The 24,474-nt window shown below is 40.9% G+C and overlaps 1 protein-coding gene across 6 annotated transcripts in view; it reads left to right on the top strand.

Moving 5' to 3' along the window:
- LOC126084671 (synaptotagmin-16) overlaps nt 1-23,312 on the top strand; it is a 352,768-nt gene extending 329,456 nt beyond the window's left edge. For 4 of the 6 annotated variants that reach the window (XM_049899290.1, XM_049899291.1, XM_049899292.1 and 1 more), the window contains 3 exons: nt 3,562-4,002; nt 7,549-7,738; nt 22,304-23,312. In XM_049899290.1, the coding sequence (XP_049755247.1) occupies nt 3,562-4,002; nt 7,549-7,738; nt 22,304-22,617 (945 nt within the window). In that variant the 3' untranslated portion in view covers nt 22,618-23,312. The remainder of the gene's footprint in view (nt 1-3,561; nt 4,003-7,548; nt 7,739-22,303) is intronic. The other 2 variants (XM_049899288.1, XM_049899289.1) reach the window with 2 other exon arrangements.
- Nucleotides 23,313-24,474: the final 1,162 nt, after the last annotated feature.

Below are 24,474 nucleotides of genomic sequence, written 5' to 3' on the forward strand. Positions count from 1 at the left end.
AGTAGTGTGTGTTTCCAACCCTATCTCCCACCTTATTCCCTCCTCACCATACATACTCGATATAGATTACAGTCCCGGTGAAGGATTGATGGAGGAGAAGGGAGATGTTATGGTCCTACAGAGAGTTTGGGATTTTGAATATTGAATACTGCTTAAATGCATGAGCTCTGGAGTCAGACTGCCAGGGTTCAAATCCTGGGTCTTCACTTACTGGCTGGGCGTATGATCTTGAGGGAGTAATTTAGCTCTATAAGCCTTAGTTTCCTCCTCCGTAAAATAGATATTAAGATATTAAAATACCTACCTTATTAAAACCAAAAAACTCATTGCCATCAAGTTGATTCCAACTCACAGTGACCCTATAGGACAAAGTAGAACTGCCCCATAGAGTTTCCAAGGAGCACCTGGTGGATTTGAACTGCAGACCTTTTGGTTATCTACAAGCTGTGGCTCTTTAACCATTAGGCCACCAGGGTTTCTGATTAGGTGGGTATAAATATTAAAAGAGATAATGTTTCTCAGTCAGATCCTACAGAAAGCAGAGCCTAAGGCAAAGGCTTCTGTTCTGCCTTGTTAGGCAGTGCAATCCCAGGGAACAAGAGTGAGGAAAGACTGTGAGGCAGAGACGGAAGGGAGAGTCAGGATGAGAATGTATAATTGAGGTGACCACCACTAGGTGTGACTAATGGTTCGATCCTGTGGGACCACACTCTAAGAGGCTGTACAAACTGTACCTCAGGACAGCTGTCCAAGGAGAGAAAGATTTACTCCACAGAGTGTTAACACCCTTCTACTCTGGGCTGTACATATACAGATGCCAAGCAGGGTTCTGCAGATTTCCAAGCCTTGGCATCAACAGAGAGGCCTATGGTGGGAGCTGAGAGATACATTGCATGGTGAAAGGTGAGGCTTTAGCAGGTTGTGCCAGAGTGAATCCACTCAGAGCCCAGACTGCCTGTGCCTATATATGGAAAAGTGGAACAAGAGGTGAGGCCACAAAGACCTAAATTGCATAAAAGCTGGCTCTAACAGTCTATAAAGGATTTGGTATGGTACCTGGCACGAAGGAGAGCTTAGTAGATGCTAGCTATTGTACTTATGGTCAGGCAAACAATATAGAGATGGTCAAGAGTAGGCTAAAATACATGGGAGTTTAACTGAAGGCTGTGACTTGATTTTTGAGTTGGAAAGCCTAACTCCTTGGAGATTTGCTTCTAATATTATATATACACTAGTCAGTTGTACTCAAAAAAATCTCTATAGCAACCACTTTTATCACTTGAAACTAAATATGTCTGAATAGAAACGCTCACACATGAACGCATGCTCAGAGGAAAGGATATAAGAAGCTTCCCTTATTTTACAAGAAGGCTAAATTTTCTTAGTAGATTAATTTGAATAATAAAAGAGAAGGGCATTTATTAAATGTCCACTATGTGATAATTCCTTTAATTTTCACAGCAACCCAATAAAGTAGGCATCATCCTGATTCAGGAATCCCTGAATGGTGCAAATGGTTAAGCAGTTAGCTACCAACCAAAAGGCTGGAGGTTCAAATCCATCCAGAGGCACCTCGGAAGAAAGTCCTGGGAATCTACTTCCAAAAGATCACAGCCATTAAAAATACTATGGAGTGCAGTTCTACTCTGAAACACATGGGATCACTACAAGTCAGAATCAGCTGGATGGCAGCTGCTTGGCTGGTTGGTACACCCATTTCTGTTGAGGAAAACAGAATGTGGAAAAGATGAAATAACTTGTCCAATGTCACAGAGCTCCTAAGTGGCTGACCTGGGATTCCTAAGGATGTTTGATTCTAGAGAATCATATACTTTCCCCTGTACTCCAGTGGAAAGTTTCATTGATGAATGCACATTCTAGGTGTTTTAGTATAATTTTTTAAATGAAGAAGTCTCTAAATTAGCAATTTTTTTGCTCAATTACATAAACAAGAACTGCTGCACAATAAGAATCAGTCCAAAGTTTAGTCACAGGTAAGAGTCATGCCTTTACAGAGAAAAATAGAATTATGTCAATATAATTAATTCGTTGATGGAGTGGTTCATTATAGTAATGCACTTCAGTTCAGTCTTCTCAGTGAGGTCATCAGATCGGAGTGGCTACAGGTGAATTGCTTTCCAAGGGGAGAGTAGAGAAAGAGGGAGGGCAGGTATGAAAATAGGCAGGACCAGTCCAGTGGTGGGAATAAATATTAATGGAGTCTGCTCTGAGCCAGGTATTTTCACATCTTTCAAAACCTCACCACAACACTCCAACAAGTAGGAATATCAGTGTTTGTTTTTCAGCTAGAGTTCAAAGAGGCTGAGCTGTTTGACCAGGATCAGAACCAGTCAGTGGCAGAGCGATGATTTCAATTTAGATGTACTGGCTTCAAGTCTGGAAACCTTGGTGGTGTAGTGGTTAAGTGCTATGGCTGCTAACCAACAGGTCAGCAGCTCGAATCCGCCAGGCACTCCTTGGAAACTCTATGGGACAGTTCTATTCTGTCCGATAGGGTTGCTATGAGTTGGAATCGACTTGATGGCAACGGGTGTTTTTTGGGCATCAAGTCTAGTGCTGCAGTTTGCTAACTGGCTGCTGGGACAAACAAACAAAACCAAATCCACTGCTGTCAAGTCGATTCTGAACTCATGGTAACCCATGTGTTATAAAGTAGAACTGAGCTCCATATGGTTTTCTTGGCTGTAATCTTTACAGAGGCAGGTTGCCAGGCCCTTCTTTTGTGGTGCTGCTAGGTGAGTTCAAACGGCCAACATTTCATCCAACTGCACCACCCAGGTATCTTCAGCTGCTGCGGAGATGCCCTCCTAAACCCTTTCTATGTAAAGTGTGGTCTGAGGAGCAGCAGCATTGCCATCCCTTGGGAGCTTCTTAGCAATGCAGAACCTCAAGCCCTACTTCAATCCGACCGAGTCAGAATCCCCAGATGATTCAAAAGTTTCAGAAGGCCTGCCCTAAACATTTTCTCCCATGTAGATTGAAAATATACTAAAGGATCACCTGCCCAGGTCCCCCATTAGAACTCTTTATCTGTAGGATTTACTGGCCCATAGATCACAGGGCCAGGCTCAGCCATTTCTCCTGGAGACTCAAGAAAATATCACCCACTGGTGTTAAAAAAATCAAACCAAGCCCCCTGCCTTCTGCTCGATTCTGACTCATAGCGACCCTGTATACCACTGGTGTTAGGTATCTCTATTTGCATGGTTGACTTGATTTTAGCCTTAGTATCTTTGTTGGTTTCAATGATAGTGGGCAATTGTGATTTTTGAGAGACATTGCATATGAAAACACTTTGCAAAATATAAAAGCTTTATTCATTCACCTCAAAGTCTCACCATGTGCCAGTCCCTTTGACTTCAAAGCACTCCCAGTCTAACGGAGAGACCGATCAGTCCACAGACCTTTCCCATGGTGAGGGATAGGCACTAGCAGTCAGAAAGCATGGGCTTCTGAAGGAGCATGGAGTGGCATCACCTCATTGAAGTATAGTTGTGCATTGTCATTTCCATTCCTAATCTTCTCCTCTGCCTGCAACAGGAACAGGATGAAACCAACTTGCAGGGGCCATCTGGAACCCCGGGTCCCATCTCAAAGTGCGGTGACCTAGATGTCATCTTTGAATATAAAGCTTCCAGCCAGAAACTCACAGTGACCGTTGTGAGAGCAAGGGGCCTGCCGGACAAGGACCGAAGTGGGGTCAACTCCTGGCAAGTTCACATAGTGCTGCTGCCCAGTAAGAAACAGAGGGGCAGGACGAGTGTACAGAGAAGTCCCAACCCTATCTTTAGGGAGAAGGTCACCTTCACCAAGCTGGAGCCCAGAGATGTGGCTGCTTGTGCTGTCCGCTTCCGCCTGTACGCTGCCCGTAAGATGACCCGCGAGAGAATGATGGGAGAGAAGCTGTTCTATCTTAGCCACCTGCACCCAGAAGGGGAAATGAAAGTAACTCTGGTTCTGGAGCCAAGAAGCAATATAAGTGTGAGTATGTTAAATGGTGCTGCTAATGAAACGGTGTGTTTGAGGACCTGGAATTGTCAGCCCTTGATTTAGTGCATTCAGCCTGTGAATTCAGACATCTTAATTTAATTTTCCATTTGGCTCTCCTCATCCTTATAAGCCATGATTTGCACTTCATGGCACAATGGGTTTTTCATGCCTGTCTTCCCAATAACCTGATGGATGTGTTCCCTGTCCATTTTAGGAAATGACAACCCTAGTGTGGTGGAGGGCATGGAAAAACTGGGAGAGGTGGCTTGGCCTTCTGATTAGTGGATGAGTGGTGCCCCTTGCCCACTTCCTCCATCTGTATTATGACGAATCTCAGCAATGAGACTTTCTAGGACAGGCCCTTAGCAAGTGTGCCTGAGCAGGCTGCAACAGCAGCCCTGAACCTCAGCCACTTCCACAGACCTTCCAGTTACATGGACTCCTCCAAAGGGCCCCATCTCTCTGTTTCCCCCAAGGTTCTAAGGAAAGGCATTGTAGCTTATATGCCTACAAGATGGGAAGCTCACTATTTCTGTGGGTTATTGTATCCAGTGTGAGGATCTCCTTTTTAAAAACCACACAAAAAACATCAGGTAGCTGTCTTGACTATTGGGTCAATCTTTCAGTCATTCACGCATGTTTACTGAGTGCCCATTGTATGTCAGGTACTGTTTAGGCAAATGGAGATGGAAGAAAGAACAGAATGGGGGATGCCTCTGCTTTCATGGAGCTTATAATCTCATAGAGGAGAGTGATAATAAACAAGACAATAAATGAGGTGGCCAAGGAGAGAGAGAGAGAGTGACAGAGGGTGCTGCTTGTGTAGAGGGGTCAGAGAAAATTTCTTTGAGGTGGTAATAAAGCACAGAACTCAAGGAATTGAGGGAGCAGGCCTGGGGACTATATCAGTCAGGGACAAGCACTGCAGACAGAAGGAATAGTGAGTATGAGTCTGGAAGTGGGAAGGAGCTTGTCATGTTTGAGGAAGAGCAAAGGAGCCAGAGAGGGTGGAGTGAAGTAAGGAGGGGACCTGTCCACTTGAATTTCTAATAGGTGTCTCAAAATTAACATCTCCAGATTTAAAATCCTAACTTTTGTCCCCCTAAATCTACTCTAAGGAACCCTTGTGGTGCAATGATTAAGCATTCAGCTGCTAAGGGAGAAAGACCTGGCGATTACAGCCAAGAAAACTCTATGAGGGCAGTTCTACTCTGTCACATTTTGTCACTGTGAGTCAAAATTGACTCAATGGCACCAGACAACAGCAGCAACAAATCTACCTGCAGGGTTCCCCATCTTGGCTAAGGTCAATTTTATCCTTTTAGTTGCTAAGGTAAAACATCTTGGGAGTCACCTGTTATTTCTTTTTTCATTCTGAAACTGTTGGCTTTATCTTCAAAATATGTCTAGAACCTAACTGTCATGGATTGAATAATGTTCCCCCCAAAATGTGTGGATCAACTGGGCTGGGCCTTGATTCCTGGGATTGCATCATTTTCCTGTATGTTGTAAATCCTGCCTTTATGATGTTAATGAGGGAGAATGGGCAGCAGTTGTGATAGTGAGGCAGGACTCAATCTACAAGATTGGATTGTATCTTGAGTCAATCTCTTGAGACATAAAAAAAAAAGAAGCGAACAGAGAGACAGGGAGCCCTCATACCACCAAGAAAGCAGCGCCAGGAGCAGAGCGGATCCTTTGGACCCAGGGTCCCTGCGCAGAGAAGCTCCTAGCCTAGGGGAAGATTGATGAGACGACCAACAGAGAGAGAAAATTTTCCCCTGGAGCTGACACCTTGAATATGGACTTTTAGCCTACTTTACTGTGAGAAAATAAACTTCTCTTTGGTAAAGCCATCCACTTGTGGTATTTCCATTATAGCAGAACTGGGTGACTGACACACTAGCTCTCTGCTGAATTATTGAAATAGCCTCCCAATAGTTTCCCTGCTTCTGCTATGCCCCTGCCCTCAAGACTATTCTGAATACGGGGGAGAGAATGAGCCTTTAAAACATAAGTCAGATCATGTCTCTCCTCTGCTCAAACCCTTCTTTTTTTCTCAAGCTGTGAGTAAAGTAGGTCTGAAATCCTGGTAAACAGAAGCCAAGGAGATCAGAAACGATCCTGTACTATGAAGCACATGTTAGGAATGATCACACCCATGTTTCTGTGTGCCAGAACCAGTGCTGCGTGCTGGGAGCATGGAGTTGAATGGGGAAAATGAGCCAGTATGAAAGAACTTTGAATGCAAACATTCTCCCATTCATCAGTTATTTGCTGGATAGGATTATATGCCAGTCATTAGGCTGTGCACTAGAGAATGAGAGATTTATAAACCACAGTCCCAGTGCACTGGGGACTGAGAGATTTATACAGGAGGGAGGAGAAGAGGCGGTCCTCACCTGAAAGTAAGCAAATACTTCATTGTTGGATTATTATCCCTTAGACAGCAGGGCTGTAGGGTACCTGCAAAACCATCTAGCCTGGTAGTTTACAAATCGTGCTCCATGAAAGCCGAGATTCTACAGAGATGTTCATGGTTTGGTAAATGGGATAGTTTCCTACAGATGTGAAGAATCTTTGACCCTTTTATCAGTTTTATTTATTGGGGTCCCTTACAAAGAAGTCATAGGAAATGATTTCAGGTGCTGAAAAGAAACGTTTAAGCAAAATGTGATGTGCCCGTTTTTCTTGGAGGAGATGGTTGATGGCTCAGGGAGGCTGGCTGGCCTGCCTCAGCAGGGCTCGTTCCCACTCCCACTTCTTAAGTTGGATCCAGCTCCTGATTGACTTTGTTCTTCTCCTCCAGAAGTGCCTGGTACATAAGGTGGGTGCTCATGAATAAACATGACCAGAAGCTTAAGACTCTCTCCTGGGCTCACCTTGTGCCTGTTAGGTTGCTGGGATCGATGTCTCTGTGTCAGCTTCTTTACCAAACAGTAGTAAAGTACTCTTTTTCAATTTAGTTCATTTCCTTAGTAGGCCAAATTTAGCATCTGTCATATGCTTGACAACCTCTAGAAGCAGAACTAGGACCAAGTGTTATGTGTGGTGGTAGATGTCCAATGGTCATGTCTTTTATAATTAGAATGAAATGCCTCTTGAATTGCTACATTCATTGAGAAGCTTCAGAGAACAGAAACAAAACTCATGCCCAGGGTGGATGGTTCCATAGAAACATCCAAGCACAGATTGCACAGGAGGGAATTTTAGTCTTTATTAAATGTATTATTAGCTCTCCATATATCTTAGAGGGTTTGATTTACACTAGTAATAACATCTTTGTCCGTTTTGTCTTCAGAGAGGAAATATTGAATGGAGACGGCTCTTGAAACAAATATGTCAGCCAATAATGCAGAGGATCTCATCCATGACTGTGTTCCCCAGGCCCATTATAATTCACACCGAGTGCACCGTTAGTAATCTTTGGCAGCAGTTGAGATTGGGTCACAATTTCACCAAACATAATATTGGCTGGCTGTAAAAAAGAGTAGTGCAGCATAGGCCAATGGCTTCTTTGTTGTTCTTCCCCTCCAGAGTGGAGAGTCTCAGCTCAGCCCATCTGCAGTTTCTCACAGTGATAGTGCTTCATCTACGCAGTCGCTAGCCCATGGAGGGGCGCCAGAGCTGTTGGTGGGGCTGTCTTACAGTGCTACAACGGGGCGATTATCTGTGGAGATTATCAAAGGCAGCCATTTCCGAAACCTCGCTGTGAACAGAGCGCCTGGTAAGTGCTTGTCTGCTCCACCAGCTCAGTTCTTGCAAGTAGATAGCCATGCCTGCTTTCATCTTAATGCTTTTTTACAGTAAGGAAGATCCTGGGTAGGTTTAGAAAAGCTTTCACAAAATGATACCCCTGATTTTTTTTTTAATACCTTTCTATTTAATTAGATTGAAGACTTCTTCAATATCTAGGGACATCTTGGCATGAAATAGGTTGGCTTCTATACCTGTATTTTTACAGTGGAAAGAGTGAGATCTTTTTAGCAAAATAATATGTACAGGCAATTAAAATCTGCCGATAGGTCACGGGCCCTCAAATATCTTTAAAAAGGCAGAGCACAGGCTTTGGATAAGGCTAGTCTGACTTCAAATTCAAGCTCTATGGTTTACCTACTCATTTTACAGTGATCCTGTGCAATTTACTTCTCTTTTCTAAACCTTAGTTGACTCATTTAGAGAAAAAGTACCTTTCTCATGGGATTGCTTTGGGGTTTAAACGAAATGATTTATATAAAGCATTCAACACAGTGCCTAACAGATAGTGAGCATTCAAGAAATGTTAGTGGTTAAGGTGAGAATAGAGAGGGAGGTGATAGAGGCAGATCTAGAGCTGGGGCAATACAGAACCTACTCCCAGGGGAGCTACACCTCTGAGACCACCACTGGAATGGAGGGCTCAAGCTATACCCTCATCTAGCACAGTGCAGGGCTTAGGAAGCCAGAATCAAATACATGCTGCCACCAACCACCTCAACTGCTTCTCAGCACTCAAGAAGTTAGAGACTGAACATCAGAATAATGATGTTAAAAAATTAGCTTACCTTTTTATGAACATGCTTGTCTATGAAAACAACTTAGAAGCAGGCAAGAGGAGATAGTATCTCTCTCCTTTCTGCCTTCTAGAACTCCTGCAGGTGCATCCAATTGGTAAACCTACTTCGTATCTAGGATGCTAGCTGCAAGAGAGTCTGAAAAAATGTTGTTGGATTTCCAGCCTTTCAAGTAGGGGAAAGTAAAATAAAACGGGGTGAGTAAAAGGCAAGTGAGCTTATCCACCGCGGACACCAAGGTCTTCTTGAAATAAGGATGCAATCAATCAAAATGTGGTAGGCTGAAAGAGTCAATATACTCTGAACTCGTGTCAGCAGCAGGTAAAGAGCTAGCAGAGCTGGTAGCCAAAGCTCAGCTCCTACAACAAATCTAGACTCTCGCGTTTTGCCCTCGACTCTGCTGTAGCCCACAAAGTCTCTGTTCAGTTGAGTAGCTTCTTAGGCAATCTGTATGAAAGCCACTAGAGCAAGTTAGTAAGGAAGTCCCAGCATTCCAGATAACAAAATAGACCAGGTGCTTACACCAAATTCTGTATCATTGCTCAGGGCCAGGCGAGAGATATTCAAAATACATACTAAATACATACTTATTTATTTAGGTGCTGCTTATTAATCTCACTGCTGTTGTTGTGTGCCGTTGAGTCAATTCCAACTCATAGCGACTCTACAGGACAGGGTAGAACCGTCCCATAGGGTTTCCAAGGAGCAGCTGGTAGATTTGAACTGCCAATCTTTTGGTTAGCAGCCTGAGCTCTTTACTAGATACAGCTTTGTTTCCCCAAATAGCTCTGGATTTGCTTAAGATCTGGATGTATGTTTTTTCCTTCAGAGCTTTTGTCAACTCCTTCATGATCTCCTGAGATTTGGTGAGGTCTGAATAATTTTGAGGGGAGAACTTGATAGAGATGCAGAAGATGATGGGGATATGGATCACAAGGTCAGGGCTGACTCAAGTCCATGCTGGGAATCTTTAATTTGTGTGCTGAGGGTACCATTCAATACAGGGGGAAGTATGTTGTTTTTGTTAGTTGGCATTGGGTTGGCCCCTGACTCATGGTGACCTCATTGGACCGTTGTGATTCATAGGTGTTTTTTGTTTTTGTTTTTTTTTATTAACTTTTATTGAGCTTCAAGTGAACGTTTACAAATCAAGTCAAACTGTCACATATAAGTTTATATACACCCTACTCCGTACTCCCACTTGCTCTCCCCCTAATGAGTCAGCCCTTCCAGTCTCTCGTGACAATTTTGCCAGCTTCCAACTCTCTCTATCCTCCCATCCCCCCTCCAGACAGGAGATGCCAACACAGTCTCAAGTGTCCACCTGATGCAAATAGCTCACTCTTCGTCAGCATCTCTCTCCTACCCACCACGCAGTCCCTTTCATATCTGATGAGTTGTCTTCGGGAATGGTTCCTGTCCTGGGCCAACAGAAGGTTTGGGGACCATGACCACCGGGATTCCTCTAGTCTCAGTCAGACCATTAAGTATGGTCTTTTTGTGAGAATTTGGGGTCTGCATCCCACTGATCTCCTGCTCCCTCAGGGGTCATAGGTGTTTTTATTGGCTGCATTTTGGAAGTAGATTGCCAGTCCTTTCTTCCTAGTGTATCTTAGTCTAGAGAAGCTCTGCTTAAACTTGTTTGGCATCGTAGCAAAATGCAGGTCTCCACTGACAGACAGGTGGTGGCTGTGCATGAGTGTATTGGATGAGAATCAAACCCAGGTCTCCTGCATGGAAGGCAAGAATTCTACCACCCAACCACCAATGTTGATTAAGAAAGCATCATCTGGGAGCTGAAAAACTAAGGTGTGAATTCAGGCTTTGCCACTTGCTTATCTGTCAGTTACTTAGCTTTTTTGAATCTCAGTTTTTGCATCTGTAAAATGGGAGTCATAATTAGATAGGGATTATACATACAAAACTGTGATGTTGAGGATGGTACTATTATATCTCCATAAGTTTCTATGTAAAAGAAAATATGCAGAAGAGAAAATTCTTGCAACAAATATTTAAAACTGAATAGAAAAGAAGGCACATTTTAATTTAGAAATTTATTTTATTCCAGAAGTTTTAACCAGTTTGGCATTAGTTCGTGATTTTTCATAGACACAGTGTTGCAGTTTAACTCAAAATGTAGTGGACATGCCCTATCTTTGTAACCAAAGTAACAGAAAGCAATGTTGCTGTGATGCTATTAATTAAAACAGAAAACCCAATAGTGAAAATAAAATGTTTTTTATTTATCTAGAATGTTGGTACTTGAGGAGAAGCCAGTTTAATTAGGAGGGAATGAGAAAGTAGAAGCTCCTTTGTGGACACTGTCAAAGCACTTGGTACTTTCAAGTGCTTTAGATGTTGATGGCATTAGTGCTTCATTACGTCTCACTTCATTACTTCACTAGCACTACTTTCACAGTTATCAGACAAGCTTAGGATATATTTTAGTTCCCATATGGAAGAGAACAAGATAGAGAAAGGATGAGGGAACAAGAATTTCACGAGGTAACTGAGCACAATTGGAGGGAAAACAGGAAGAAAAAAAGAAGACCCAAACCAGTATGAAATTAATGGAGCCACAAGTGAGGGTGGGTGGGGCAGAGGAAGCATGCCAAGGGCTCTCTTCTCCATCGTGGAGGGCAGGAAACGGCTGCCAGAGCCCCACATACTTGTGCTACCATGAGGGAACTGCCTGTGAGGGGAGAGGCATGCCTGAAATGTGTAGGGAGCATGCCTGTGGGGGAGGGGCATTGCAAATCCTGTGCTTGAGACTCTCAGTTTCATTTACCCACTTTGTAAAAAGGAGGCATCAAAGGCATCAATCCTGGCTTAGAGGTAATGATCACGTAAAGGAGAGTTTGTAGGAAAGCAGGAAAGAAAATAGGCTGAACCTCAGTATTAGAAGTTTTTCTTCTCTAGAATATCATTAAGGTTTTAATCTTGCTGAAAACAAAGTCTGTGATTTAATGTGAGGATGTTTTTCTTCAAAATAGATCATGAAGCTTTGAACTCGTTAACTTGACTCAGTCAAACGATTGTTCTGATATTTAAAATTTGTCTTCCTAAGCAAGATAGAGGAGTTGGACTAACAGTTGATAAAGTCCCTCTCCTCTCTAAGGATCCTAGGAGAGATAAGCCATTAGAATGTAAGCCCGCCTTGGTCCCCTGCTTCTGAGGTAAGATCCTTGGACCGACAGCTCAGTGAGAGACGTATTTTGTTCTGGTGGGCAGGAGATGGTGGGACCACTCTTAAAGATATATGTCTCCACCACGTACCCAACAGAATGTCTAAAACTAAAAAGAATGATTTCACCAAGTGTTGGTAAAGATAGGGAGCATACATTATTTGTGGGAGTATAAAATGGAACAACCACCTTGGAAACAGGTTTGGCACTTTCTTATTCAACTAAACACGTGTGAAGAATGCAGCAGTTCCATTCTTAGGCATTTACTCAAAAGAAATAACATCATATGTCAAAAACAAACAAAAGACTGGTACAAGAATGTTCATAGCAGCTTAATCCATAGTGGCAAAAACTAGAAAGAGTACTCATGGCCATCAATAGATGAATGAATAAATAAACTAAGATATACCTGTTCCTGTTGTTGTTAGGTGCCGTTGAGTCGGTTCCGACTCATAGCGACCCTATGCGCAAAAGAACGAAACACTGCCCGGTCCTGAACCATCCTTACAATAGTTGTTATGCTTGAGCTCCTTGTTGCAGCCACTGTGTCAATCCACCTCATTGAGGGTCTTCCTCTTTTCCACTGACCCTGTTCTCTGCCAAGCATGACGTCCTTCTCCAGGAACTGATCCCTTCTGACAACATGTCCAAAGTATGTAAGATGCAGCCTCGCCATCCTTGCTTCTAAGGAGCATTCTGGTTGTATTTCTTCTGAGACAGATTTGTTTGTTCTTTTGGCAGTCCATGGTATATTCAATATTCTTTACCAACACCACAATTCAAAGGCATCAATTCTTCTTCAGTCTTCCTTATTCATTGTCCAGCTTTCACATGCATATGATGCGATTGAAAATACCATGGCTTGCTTAGTCTTCAAGGTGACATCTTTGCTCTTCAACACTTTGAAGAAAGAGGTCCTTTGTGGCGGATTTACCCAATGCAAAGAGTCTTTTGATTTCTTGACTCCTGCTTCCATAGCTGTTGATTGTGGATCCAGGTAAAATGAAATCCTTGAGAACTTCAATCTTTTCTCCGTTTATCATGATGTCGCTCATTGGTCCAGTTGTGAGGATTTTTGTTTTCTTCATGTTGAGGTGCAATCCATACTGAAGGCTGTGGTCTTTGATCTTCATTAGTAAGTGCTTCAAGTCCTCTTCACTTTCAGCAAGCAAGGTTGTGTCATCTGCATAACGCAGGTTGTTAATGAGTCTTCCTCCAATCCTGATGCCCCATTCTTCTTCACATAGTCCAGCTTCTTGTATTATTTGCTCAGCATACAGAATGAATAGGTATGGTGAAAGAATACAACCCTGACGCACACCTTTCCTGACTTTAAAGCAATCAGTATCCCCTTGTTCTATCCGAACAACTGCTTCTTGATCTATGTAAAGGTTCCTCGAGAGCACGATTAAGGGTTCTGGAATTCCCATTCTTCGCAGTGTTATCCATAATTTGTCATGATCCACACAGTTGAATGCCTCTGCATAGTCAATAAAACACAGGTAAACATCCTTCTGGTATTCTCTGCTTTCATCCAGGATCCATCTGACAACAGCAATGATATCCCTGGTTTCACGTCCTCTTCTGAAACCGGCCTGGATTTCTGGCAGTTCCCTGTCGATATAATGCTGCAGCTGTTTTTGAATGATCTTCAGCAAATTTTGCTTGCGTGTGATATTAGTGATATTGTTCTATAATTTCCACATTCGGTTGGATCACCTTTCTTGGGAATAGGCATAAATATGGATCTCTTCCAGCCAGTTGGCCAGGAAGCTGTATATACTTACGTAATGGAATATTATTCAGAAACAAAAGAGATAAAATTAACAGAGGCCCTCAACACCATGGAGGAGTCTCAAAAACCTACTGAGTACCTACTGCATGATTCCATTTATGTGACAGTCTAAAACAGGCAAAACTAATCTATAGTAAAAAAAGCAGAGGTTACCTCAGGAATAGTGCGGGCATCCAGATGGACTGGGCAGGGGCATGAGGGGACTTCTGGGGTGAGGGAAATGTTCTGTATCTTCACAGGGGTGTGAGATAAATAGGTGTATGCATTTGTCAAAGAACCATAAAATATTGAGTGCTAGTTAATGAAACACATATGAAAATGTTTATGGGTAAAGAGCAGTGCTGGCTAAAACTAAGAAGGACTGGTGGATGGATAGATAAGTAGACGTGAGAAAGCAAATAAAACAAAATATAGCAATTGAATCTAGGTGGCCATATAGATGTTCATTGTACAATTCTTTCAATTTTTCTGTATATTTTGAAAAATTTAGTTATATCATTTTGAAGAAAATGTTAGTCTTGTGTGGAACAGGTCGGCTGGATGAAGTGGGTAAAAAAAATAAGAGTTTTAGTCATAGGTAGGAGCTTCTGCAGCTGGCTTTACATCCTTTTTATTATGATGACAACTCAAGATCCAACCCTATTCCCCTGGCTCGAGCTTGAACAGGATAGATGGAGTGCCAATCAGCCGAACCGTAGGACGCTCTCTATAGCATCTTCTATAAATTACATCCAACTGGTCTGCTGGATTAAAGGCATTTCTCCATTTCTAACTTTTGCCTTTCCTCTATTCATCTCATATTGTGTATGTGTGTGTGTGTGAAAATGCCCATGTTATAAAGTGCTTTTTTTTTTTTATTGGGGGGTAAGATTAAATACACTTTTTAAAAATAAGTGGAACTAACCCGTAGAACCTATTCAGAAACAACATATAAATGAAGTAACAGCACAATAGTCTTGTTGTTGTTAGTTGCCATTCAGTTAGCTTTGACGTATGGCCGCCTTATGTGTAATGAACAAAATGTTGTCTTCATGGTCTTTGGTGTGTTTGAGTCCATTGTTGCAACTATCATGTCAATCCATCACATTGAAGGTTCTCCTCATTCTCAGTGACCCTCTGTACTTTACCAAACATGATGTCTTTCTCCAGCAATTGGTTTTTTCTGATGATGTGTCCAGAGTAAGTGAGTCAAAGTCTTGCCATTCTCACTTTTAAGGAATATTTTGGTTGTTTTACTTCTAAAACTGATTTGTCTATTCTTTTGGCAGATCACAGTATATTCCATATGCTTTGACACTAAAGTTCAAATGCATTGTCATGGATTTAATTGTGTCCCTCAAAAATATCAGTCAACTTAGCTGGGTCATGACTCCCTTGTAAGATTGTCTACCATTTTATCTTCTAATGTGATTTCCCTGTATTGTGTAAATCCTGTCACTATGATGTAATAAAATGGATTAGTGGCAGTTATCCTGATGAGGACTACAAGATTAGATAGTGTCTACAGCCAATCTCTTTTGAGATATAAAAGAGAGAAGTGAGCGGAGAGGCATGGGGACCTCCTAGCACCAAGAAAGTAGTGATGGGAGCAGAGTGTGTCCTTTGGACCTGAGGTTCCTGTGCTGAGATGCTCCCAGACCAAGGGAAGACAGATGACAAGGACCTTTCTCCAGAGCCAATGGAGAAAACCTTCCCCCTGGAGCCAATGCCCTGAATTCGGACTTCTAGACTACTGGACTGTGAGAGAATAAACACCTCTTTGTTAAAGGTATCCACTTGTGATATTTCTGTTATAGTAGCACTAGATGACTAAGACATGCATTAATTCTTCTGTCTTCCTTCTTCATTAAGTTGAATATTCAAAAAGGAAAACAGAATTAGTCTTAGCTCAAGTCAAATAACAATATGCCAAGGGTCCTTCCAGGCACTTTCAAAGTAATGTCTTATTTAGTGTATGTGGTCAGTTTTCAATAATGTTGTCATTTTTGCTGTTAAGATGGTCCAGGCTGGTCCACAGGATAGTTTCCAGGTCTGTATATAGCTGGTGGTCCAGGTGAAAGGCAGCTTATTGTCTGGGAGACATCTGGAATTCTAAAGTACATTTATAGATACCTTTGAAAAAGTTGCCATTAAGAATTAGAAATGTTTATCTTTTGAGTTTGGCTTTATGGAAGATAATTTATTAACCATTAAGCATCTCTGTCCTGGTCTTAATCTTGAGCCTGCAACTCAATTACTGCATGGCCTCCGCATTTGATTTCGCCTCCCTGAATTTTCATTTCCTTCTCTAACAAATGAGGCTAACAAGCTAATATTAGATATAGAAGTGCTATGTTAAAAAACAAAAATATGTTAACTCTTCTTTTGGTAGGTTCTCTCTATCTTCATCTTTGCCATATCCCCTTCTACAATGTGTTACCACATTGTTTACATACAATGGTCCTTGTCAAAAACTATCATTAAGATGTCCCCTGTAGTTAAAAACAAGTTTCCCAGCTCTCGGCATGTGCGTGATTAGCCACACATGGTAATTACATCCCAAATGATAATACTTACAGCATCAGCTATTAACCTTGTTAGATAAACACGATGGCAGCAACTAGAAAAAAAACAAAAAAGCAAATCGAGCTTTGAACGAGACACTCTGCAAATGGAGTGTAGGGATAAAAAAAAAAAAAAGCATTATATGGAAATAAACAGATATAGGACTTATGATCATTTCATAAAATCCTGGGCCAGCGATCAACTAAACATAGTGTTTATTAATAAAGGAACCCTGGTGGTGTGGTGGTTAAGCATTAGGCTGTTGATCGAAAGGTTGGTAGTTCGAACCCACTAGCTGCTCTGTGGGAGAAAGATGTGACAATATGCTTCTGTAAAGATTATAGCCTTGGAAACCCTATGGGGCAGTTCTACTCTGTCCTGTAGGGTCACTATGAGTTGGAATCAACTCGATGGCAATGGGTTATTTATTAATAGTCACTATTTACTCAGAATTATGACCAACTCATATCCCCCTCAAGATTTATATGTGGCACTAAATTATTGAGTGCATATGTGATATTCCTTACCTAAATCAACTCATTTAATTCTCACAACACTATTCAAAGTTTAGACAGAAAATCTGAAAAGCAACAGGACATAAAAGACAGTTACCATAGTATATGAATTGTATTTCAATAGAGCTTTTTTTTTTTTAAAGACAATTTTACATACAGAAGAATGACAGTAAGACTGAGGATAGACTTCTCAATAGCAATAATAGAATCCAGAGGACGATGGGATAATATCATCAAGGTCCTGAGAGAAAAACACTCCCAACTTAGCATTCTGTGCCTTGAGTGAAGGCAAAATAAAGATTTTCCACAAAGTCTGAAAGAATTTATCACTGAAAGTACTACTAAAGGATGTATTTAAGGAAGAGAGAATCTGAACTTAGGTGAAAGTAGTGAGATGCAAGATGAAATAATGAACAAAGAAATTGGTAAACATGTAGGTAAATAGAAACATGCATGAACTTCAAAAAATAACAACAGCAACAGTAGTAAAAATTACTAATATTGGAAGTGTAGTAATAAAGTGGAAATAAAATTCTAGGCAGCAATAACATGGAGGATGGGAAGGGAGAAGTATGCTCAGGTCCTATAGGGTTGCTATAAGTTAGAATCGACTTGATGGCATTGGGGGTATCTTGCTTAAGAAGAGGGCAAAGTTAATTAACTATTTATTTTTTTCATGTGAAAAATATCGCTAAAAGTATGGCTAAATGTATTTGAGCTGTCTTTATTTACATCTACTTTATAGTGAAAGTCTCAATACATACATGGATATGATAAACTCCAAATTCAGGATGTTAACTCCCTGTATGAGAGAATTTAAACAGGATCAAGGAGGAATACTCAGAAATCTTCAATTATAATGCTTTATTTCTTAAACAAACAAAAGCAAAAAGATCAGTAGCAAATATGATAAATGCTAAATTTTATATGTCTGTGTGGTAGGTCCATGGGTATCTTAGTTATCTAGAGCATAGCAATCCACGTGTAAGTGGAAATATTAGCAGACATACAATCCCTAGTTTATCACGTCACAGAGTATATCACTTGGAACTCAGAAGACATTTTCCCAAAGAAACAACGTGATACCCAGTGAGTAGTTATACAGCCCACACAAAATTCCTAGATTACTAGAGAAATTCTCTAATTATCTAGTGCTGCCATAACAGAAATACCACAAGTGAATGGCTCTAACAAACAGAAATTTATTCTCTCACAGTCTAAGGGGCTAGAAGTCTGAATTCGGGGCACCAGCTCCAGGAGAAGGCTTTCTCTCTCTGTCAGTTCTGGGTGAAGGTCTGTGTCAACAACCTTCCCCTGATCTGAGAGCTTCTCAGGGACCCATGTCTAAAGGACATGATCCACTTCAGGCACTTCTTTCTTAATAGTATGCGGTCCCTCTCATCTCTGCTCGATTATCTTTTTTATGCCTTAGATTGACTCAAGATATAACTTAATCCTATAGATTGTTCTGCTTCATTAACATAACTTCCTCCAGTCCTGCTTCATTAACATCATAGAGGTTAGGATTTACAACACATAGGATAATCAAATCAGGTCACAAAATGGTAGACAGCCACACAACACTGGGAATCAAGGCCTAGCCAAGGTGACACACATTTTGGGGGGACACAATTCAATCCATAACATTGGGTATGTGTAATATTATTCTCTGTGCTCTTAGGAATATAGAAAATGTTTCACAATTATTAATAAAATGGAAAAAAAAAATGGCAGGGGAGGTTAAATGGCCAAATTCTTGTCTCTTGCCCTGTATCTCAGAGAATCTTGTTTCCACCTGGGGGCTGAATCTGTAGTAGTACTGATAGAAACTTATGCTGGAATTGGGCGGGTATTTTGTCGAGCTATGTAACGATTCATGTTGTTTCTTCAGGAAAATGCCTTCTAAGTTCACAGTGACATACTTTGTAACATGATAAATTGGGGATTTTGTATCTGATTTTTTTTTTTTTTTGTATACTTGGCGTCTTCCTTTAGTGAGAAAGAAACAAGTGACCAGTAGGGCTGTTGACAGCAGCTAAGTCAGAGGAGCAGGTTCCAGGACTGTCAGAGGATTACCCATTCAGCCCTTTGATGATGATTCTGTTACTAAAAACACTGAGAGGCTTTCTGGATCATTATCAGACGATAAAATATCGTGTGGTCTTGCTTTATTATCAATTTCCAAAGAATTAAAACAGAAAAAAGTACTTATTTAGTTGGGATATTTACTTAACTGAAGGGAGCCTTGGTGGTGCAGTGGTTAAGCACTGGGTGGCTAACCCAACCTTAGGGCTGGGCTGGAGCTCACCAGTGGCTCTGTGGGAGAAAAATGTGGCAGTCTGCTTCTGTAAAGATAAAAAAAAAAAAACAAAAAACTAAATCCATTGTCATCAAGTCGATTCTGACTCATAGGGACCCTATAGGACAGAGTACTTGGTGGATTTGAACTGCTGACCTTTTGGTTAGCAGCCATAGCTTTTCACCACTACAACTTTGGAAGCCCTATGGGGCAGTTCTACTCTGTCCTATATATAAAAAAAATTCCTATAGGGTTGTATAAATCAGAATTGACTCAGTAGCAACAGGTTTGGCTTTGGTTTCACTTAACTGAACTCTCCTTTCTCCATTCATGCTGACTAGTGCCGAGCCCCAAAAGACCGCAAGTTACTTCAGCCCTGCACTCTAGATCTTCCACGTGAGCGGAATTTCCTGGTCCTCTGCTCTGGATGGTAAAAAGGAAGCACATTATTACTGCTGATGAAAGGTTCCTTTTTGAACTGTAACAATCAGTAATATTTCCCTTCCTTTAGTCAGGTGTCCCTCAGACTGGATTGTTTATAAAATGATTATTTTCCTTCTTTGTCATACGCACACAGGCCAACTTCAGTGATGGTGGTTTTGTAGTAAATGGCCTTTCTCTTAATTAGAAAATGATCTTGTGACAGGATAAAACTTGAAATTGCTCTCTTTGTGAAATGAGCAGATCTTTGTTTGCAAGATTAACTCCATTCCTACTGCCAGACTGGCGGCTGAATTGCCAGGGTGGTTCGGTGACTGGATTGAATCTTTCCTACAGGAGTCGTAGCTGTACAGCTGTGGAAACACAAACTCGCTCCCCCATTGTCGGTTTTTTGACAGCTTTTTCTGTAGAACAGTTTGAAGAGTGGAGAGCCCTGTTTCTGAGACAGAGAAGTGTTTTCACACCTGAAGTGTAATTTCACACCTTGTGTTTTTCAGCAGATAAGTGCATAAAATAACACATCAAACTGGAATAAGAAAAAAAAAAACAACATAGAAAGAAAACTGCAGGTTGTAATTTATTTCCTATCTCACAATGCTCTTGGAGGGAACAGTAAATTAGAGAGATCTGGGTTTACACTTGTAAAAGTTTGACTGGTTTTTAGGTGGAAAAGTGAGCAGTAAACACTAAGCAGCCTGCAGCCTGCATTGAACAGAATGTACAGAATGATAGGATTGAGGAAACACCTTAACAGTTAGATTTTTAAAGACTAGTAGGCATATCAGTTGTTTTTTTTTTTTGTTGTTTCAGTTAGTGGTAAAAATTGTAGATAGGAAAAGAGTCAAGAAATTGCTACATTAAGTGATTTTTTATAAATATAATAATAAATATTGTCTTAGATTATGTTCTTAGTAATGATCCGTTCAGAAATTTTAGCAAAAATAGAATATGTCAGTACAATGTGGATTTTTTTTTTTTTCCTCCATTCTGTAAAGGACTAAACCTATGAAGCTAGTCATTATAGCATTCTAGGGCAGGGATTACAAAACCAGGAGTTTAGCTTCATTTATAAGTTTGAAAACGAGATTAAAAGAGAAAAGAAAGGTGAGCACCCTCACTAGTCAACATTCATTGCAAAATATTTGTTGAAGGTCTACTGCATGGTAGTTTACATGTTTTGTAACCAGGATGCTGCTTAGAAATGAAGATGACAGACTTTAGCTCACTTACTTTGAGCATGTCATCAGGAAAGATCAATTGCTAGGAAAGGACATCACCGTTGATAAAATGGAGGGTTGGCAAAGGTGAGGGAGGCCCTTGTGAGATGGACTGATACAGTAGCTGAAACAATGGACTGAAACATAGCAATGATCATGAAGGTAGTGCAAGACTAGGCAACATGTTGTTCTGTTATATATAAGGTTGCTGTGGGTAGGAGCCAACTGGAAGGCAAGTAACCACAACGACAACAACCACATCTGAGGCACTAGGCAAGAAATAGGGGGTACAGTGATAAGCAAGGCAATACTTCTTCCTACCGCTGGAGAACTGACAGTCTTGTAGACAAGTCATCAGGCAATTATTATACCGACTGATAAGTGCTCGGATAGGCTACAACTGAGTTTTGATGAAGCCCACCTATCTGAACTAGAGCTGGTGTGGCCAGCAAAGGTCCCTGGATGAAATGACATCCACACTTAATGAATAGAAGTGATGCGAAGGTGGGACTTCAGGACCTAGGTAGGGGTATTATTCAAGGCAAGGAAATAGCCTGTACAGAAGTGAAAGGGAAAGAGAGCACGGTGAGTTGGAGGCATGAAGGTAGTTGATATAGTAGACTTGTACTGTATGAAAGCAACAGTGATGAGCAATGAGACTGGGGAGGGGGTGGTAAACAGAGTCAGAGTACATAGTTTATTGCAAGAAATTTAGCTTTTATCCTGAGACTACTGGGAAGTCATTGAAGGTTTGGCTTTGTTTATTAGCGAGAGTGACATGACCAGATTTGCGTTTTCCAAAAATTGCTCTGGCTTTGGGATTGGAACAGTCCACTGGCTGGGAGATCAGTTAGGACATGTGCAGTAGTGCAGGTAAGAGATGCTAGTGTCCTGAGCTTGCAGAGTATGTACACTGAGGGTTCAGTGGCATTGGGGATGGAAAGAAGTAGGCAGATTTGGGAGTTATTTAGCAGATAGAATCAACAGAGTGTGCTAATTTACTGGATGGACTAGGAGTTAGGAAGCTAGTCTGGCCAAAAATAAAATTCTGATTTCTTGCCTCCATAATTGGGTAGATGATGCTACCATTTACAGAGATGGAGAACACTGAAGCAGTAAGTTTTTGGAGTTGGTTGGGGTGTGGGATATCTAAGTGCAAGATATGTGTGGGATGTCCAAGAGAAGATGCTTGGTATTCAGTTCGGTCTTGAGCTTGGGAGAGAGGTCTAGGCTAGAGCTACAGACTTGGTAATTGTCACTGAAGCCATGGGAGTGGATGAGATGGCCCAGAGAGTATGTAAAGAGTGAAGAGAGAAGAGACTGTAATCCAGTTGTAAAGCAGTGTCTTGACTATGAAAACAATCATAAAACAAAAAGTACATATTTATCTTGTTACATAAATAAAATGTGGACAAGGACCTTTGCATATCCACAGACACTGTTGCACACATACCTATGCATGTATGCCCCACTTGGCTTGCAGAGGTTCTAATGAGTATCAGCAATGCACTGGATAGCAGGCAGCATGAAACACTTAAGCGTTCAAGGTAATAATCCCTTTCCTTAATAATTCATATGAGATGTATTGGTCCAACCGCAAGTATCAGGCCTAAGGACACTGATCAGTATGTTCAAAGGAGAAATGGAAATTTGCAGCCCATATAAATATTACAGCTAAACTAGTAAAATAGAAAGCACTGATGTTTTTCATCCCCCCCCCCACTTTTTTTTTTTTTGTCTTAGATACATATGGAAAGATCTTTCTCCTCAATTCTGTGGGCCAAGAGATGTTCCACTGCAAGACATCCATTCGACGTGGTCAACCTAATCCTGTCTATAAGGAGACCTTTGTTTTCCAGGTGGCCCTCTTTCAGCTCTCTGATGTTACATTGATGATTTCAGTTTATAATAGACGTGCTATGAAACGTAAAGAGATGATTGGTTGGATTGCTCTGGGCCAAAATAGCAGTGGAGAGGAGGAACAAGACCACTGGGAGGAAATGAAGGAAACCAAAGGTCAGCAAATCTGCAGATGGCACACCTTGCTTGAATCCTAGTTTTGCAACAGGTGTTTGTGTGCTGGCATCTTCCTTGGTCATCCGTGTTGCTGACTGGCACCAAGTCAGCACATCTTGGCAGGCTTTGTAAAGACAGGCTTTCAAATAGAAATTCTCAAAGGTTTGGTTTGGATTTAAATACTGTAATTTTTTTTTAAAAAACTACATACTCAGTCAAGTCAAGTGTCCTATATGGGAAATGTTACCATAGTCAAGACTAACGGTAATGAGTTAGTTTGTGCTGTTGACTTTTAGTTCAGACTAGGGAATGAAGCTTCCTCCGCTTTCCCTATTGGAGAGTAACCCAAGCTTGCAAGGGAGTTATTAAACTACTGTTTGCAATCACTTCTCTCTATAAATCAGAATTTTCTTAATATGATGCAAAAACCAAATTACAGAAATGAATTAAACCCTGAGGCTGATAAAAGACTGTAACCATCATCTCTAAATCCCTATTTAATATTTTTCTCTTTATCAAAAACCCTCATTTATTTATCTGATAGGTCAGTAAAGATTATGAACTTGCACTTATAAAACAGATGTGTGTTAAATACCTCTTCTATTTCATTTATATATTGGGGTTTCCTATGATATTTAGTTAGATGAATCTTTTTGAAGCTAAAAGAGCCTTCAAAAACCACTGTTACAGACAACTTTTTTCCTTTTGGATATGTAAATTTTCAAACTTGTGGCTCCTGAGGTTTTTTTTTGCTGTCTTTCTCACCTCATGAATTCTTACTGAATGGAAGGAAACCAAAAAAAAAAAAGATGTAAGTCATAGATTTATCAATTTTTCTCAATCCAGTGTTCCCTTTGTGGGTTATGCTTTTTCTATATTCAGTTACACACACACACAGATACTCTGAACACTCTTGCATGTAAATCAGATTCTTTTTATACAATATTTTCAATCATTGGAGCGTAGTAAATTGTGCACAATGGATCCTTAATAAATATTGATTTTATTTGCTGTTAGAAAGGAACATGTTACAACACCTATGAATGAAGAAATATTTTCGGCTTGTATGGAATGAAACTAAATTTGTCCCTGAGCATTGGAAGTGCCTATAAATGTCATTTGTCATGGCATTTGCAGCAACAACCGTTACTCATCGCTTGCATTCTGGCCACGCGCCGTTGGGAACACTGATCTTGTCTAGTTATTAGCGTGGGGTTTTACTTGTGAGTGACTTTTACATATTTATGCAGTGCATGTTTGTTTTCCTTTATTCCTACATTGGAGCCCTTAGTTTCAATGACCTTCAACTGGCAGAAATAAGAAAAGGGAAGGACTGCATGTGCGTTTAACATTGTGCCCAGCGTGCAGCTCTTCTGAGCAATTGCTCAGCCATTTATTTTTAGCTTTTATGTTTCCTTGTTGACTTTTTCCTGTCTGTGGGAAGAGTGATAGCTGGTGATGGATGTATACAGTTGAAAACATATAACTCCGCCTCGGCTGCACATTTTGACAGATTTTAAGTGTAGGCTGTAACACTTGAAGAACATATTTATTCCTTACAGTGTGTAATGGTTATCCTGACAAGACTAGACTAGGGCACTGGTTAACGCTACTATGATTTCAGGCTTCAACCTGTGAAAGCTGAGGTCTCCTATGAAAGACTGAGAATTAGCCAAATAAATTAATATTTTAATTTCTTTTCAGGCCATGGTGGTTTCCCACATCATGGTCAGTTGTGGAGAATAAGTGGTAAAACCTTGCTCCTTTGGGTCTTTACCCTACCTTTCTTTGGAAGGCCTCAAAGTGCTTTTCCGACATTATATCCATTAACTGCTGAGTGGTCTTTGCAGCATGGCTGTGACATCAAGTGGAACTGAGTGCAGTTGATTAAGTAGTGG

This window comes from Elephas maximus, chromosome 10, assembly GCF_024166365.1.
Source record: "Elephas maximus indicus isolate mEleMax1 chromosome 10, mEleMax1 primary haplotype, whole genome shotgun sequence".
Lineage (NCBI taxonomy): Eukaryota > Metazoa > Chordata > Mammalia > Proboscidea > Elephantidae > Elephas > Elephas maximus.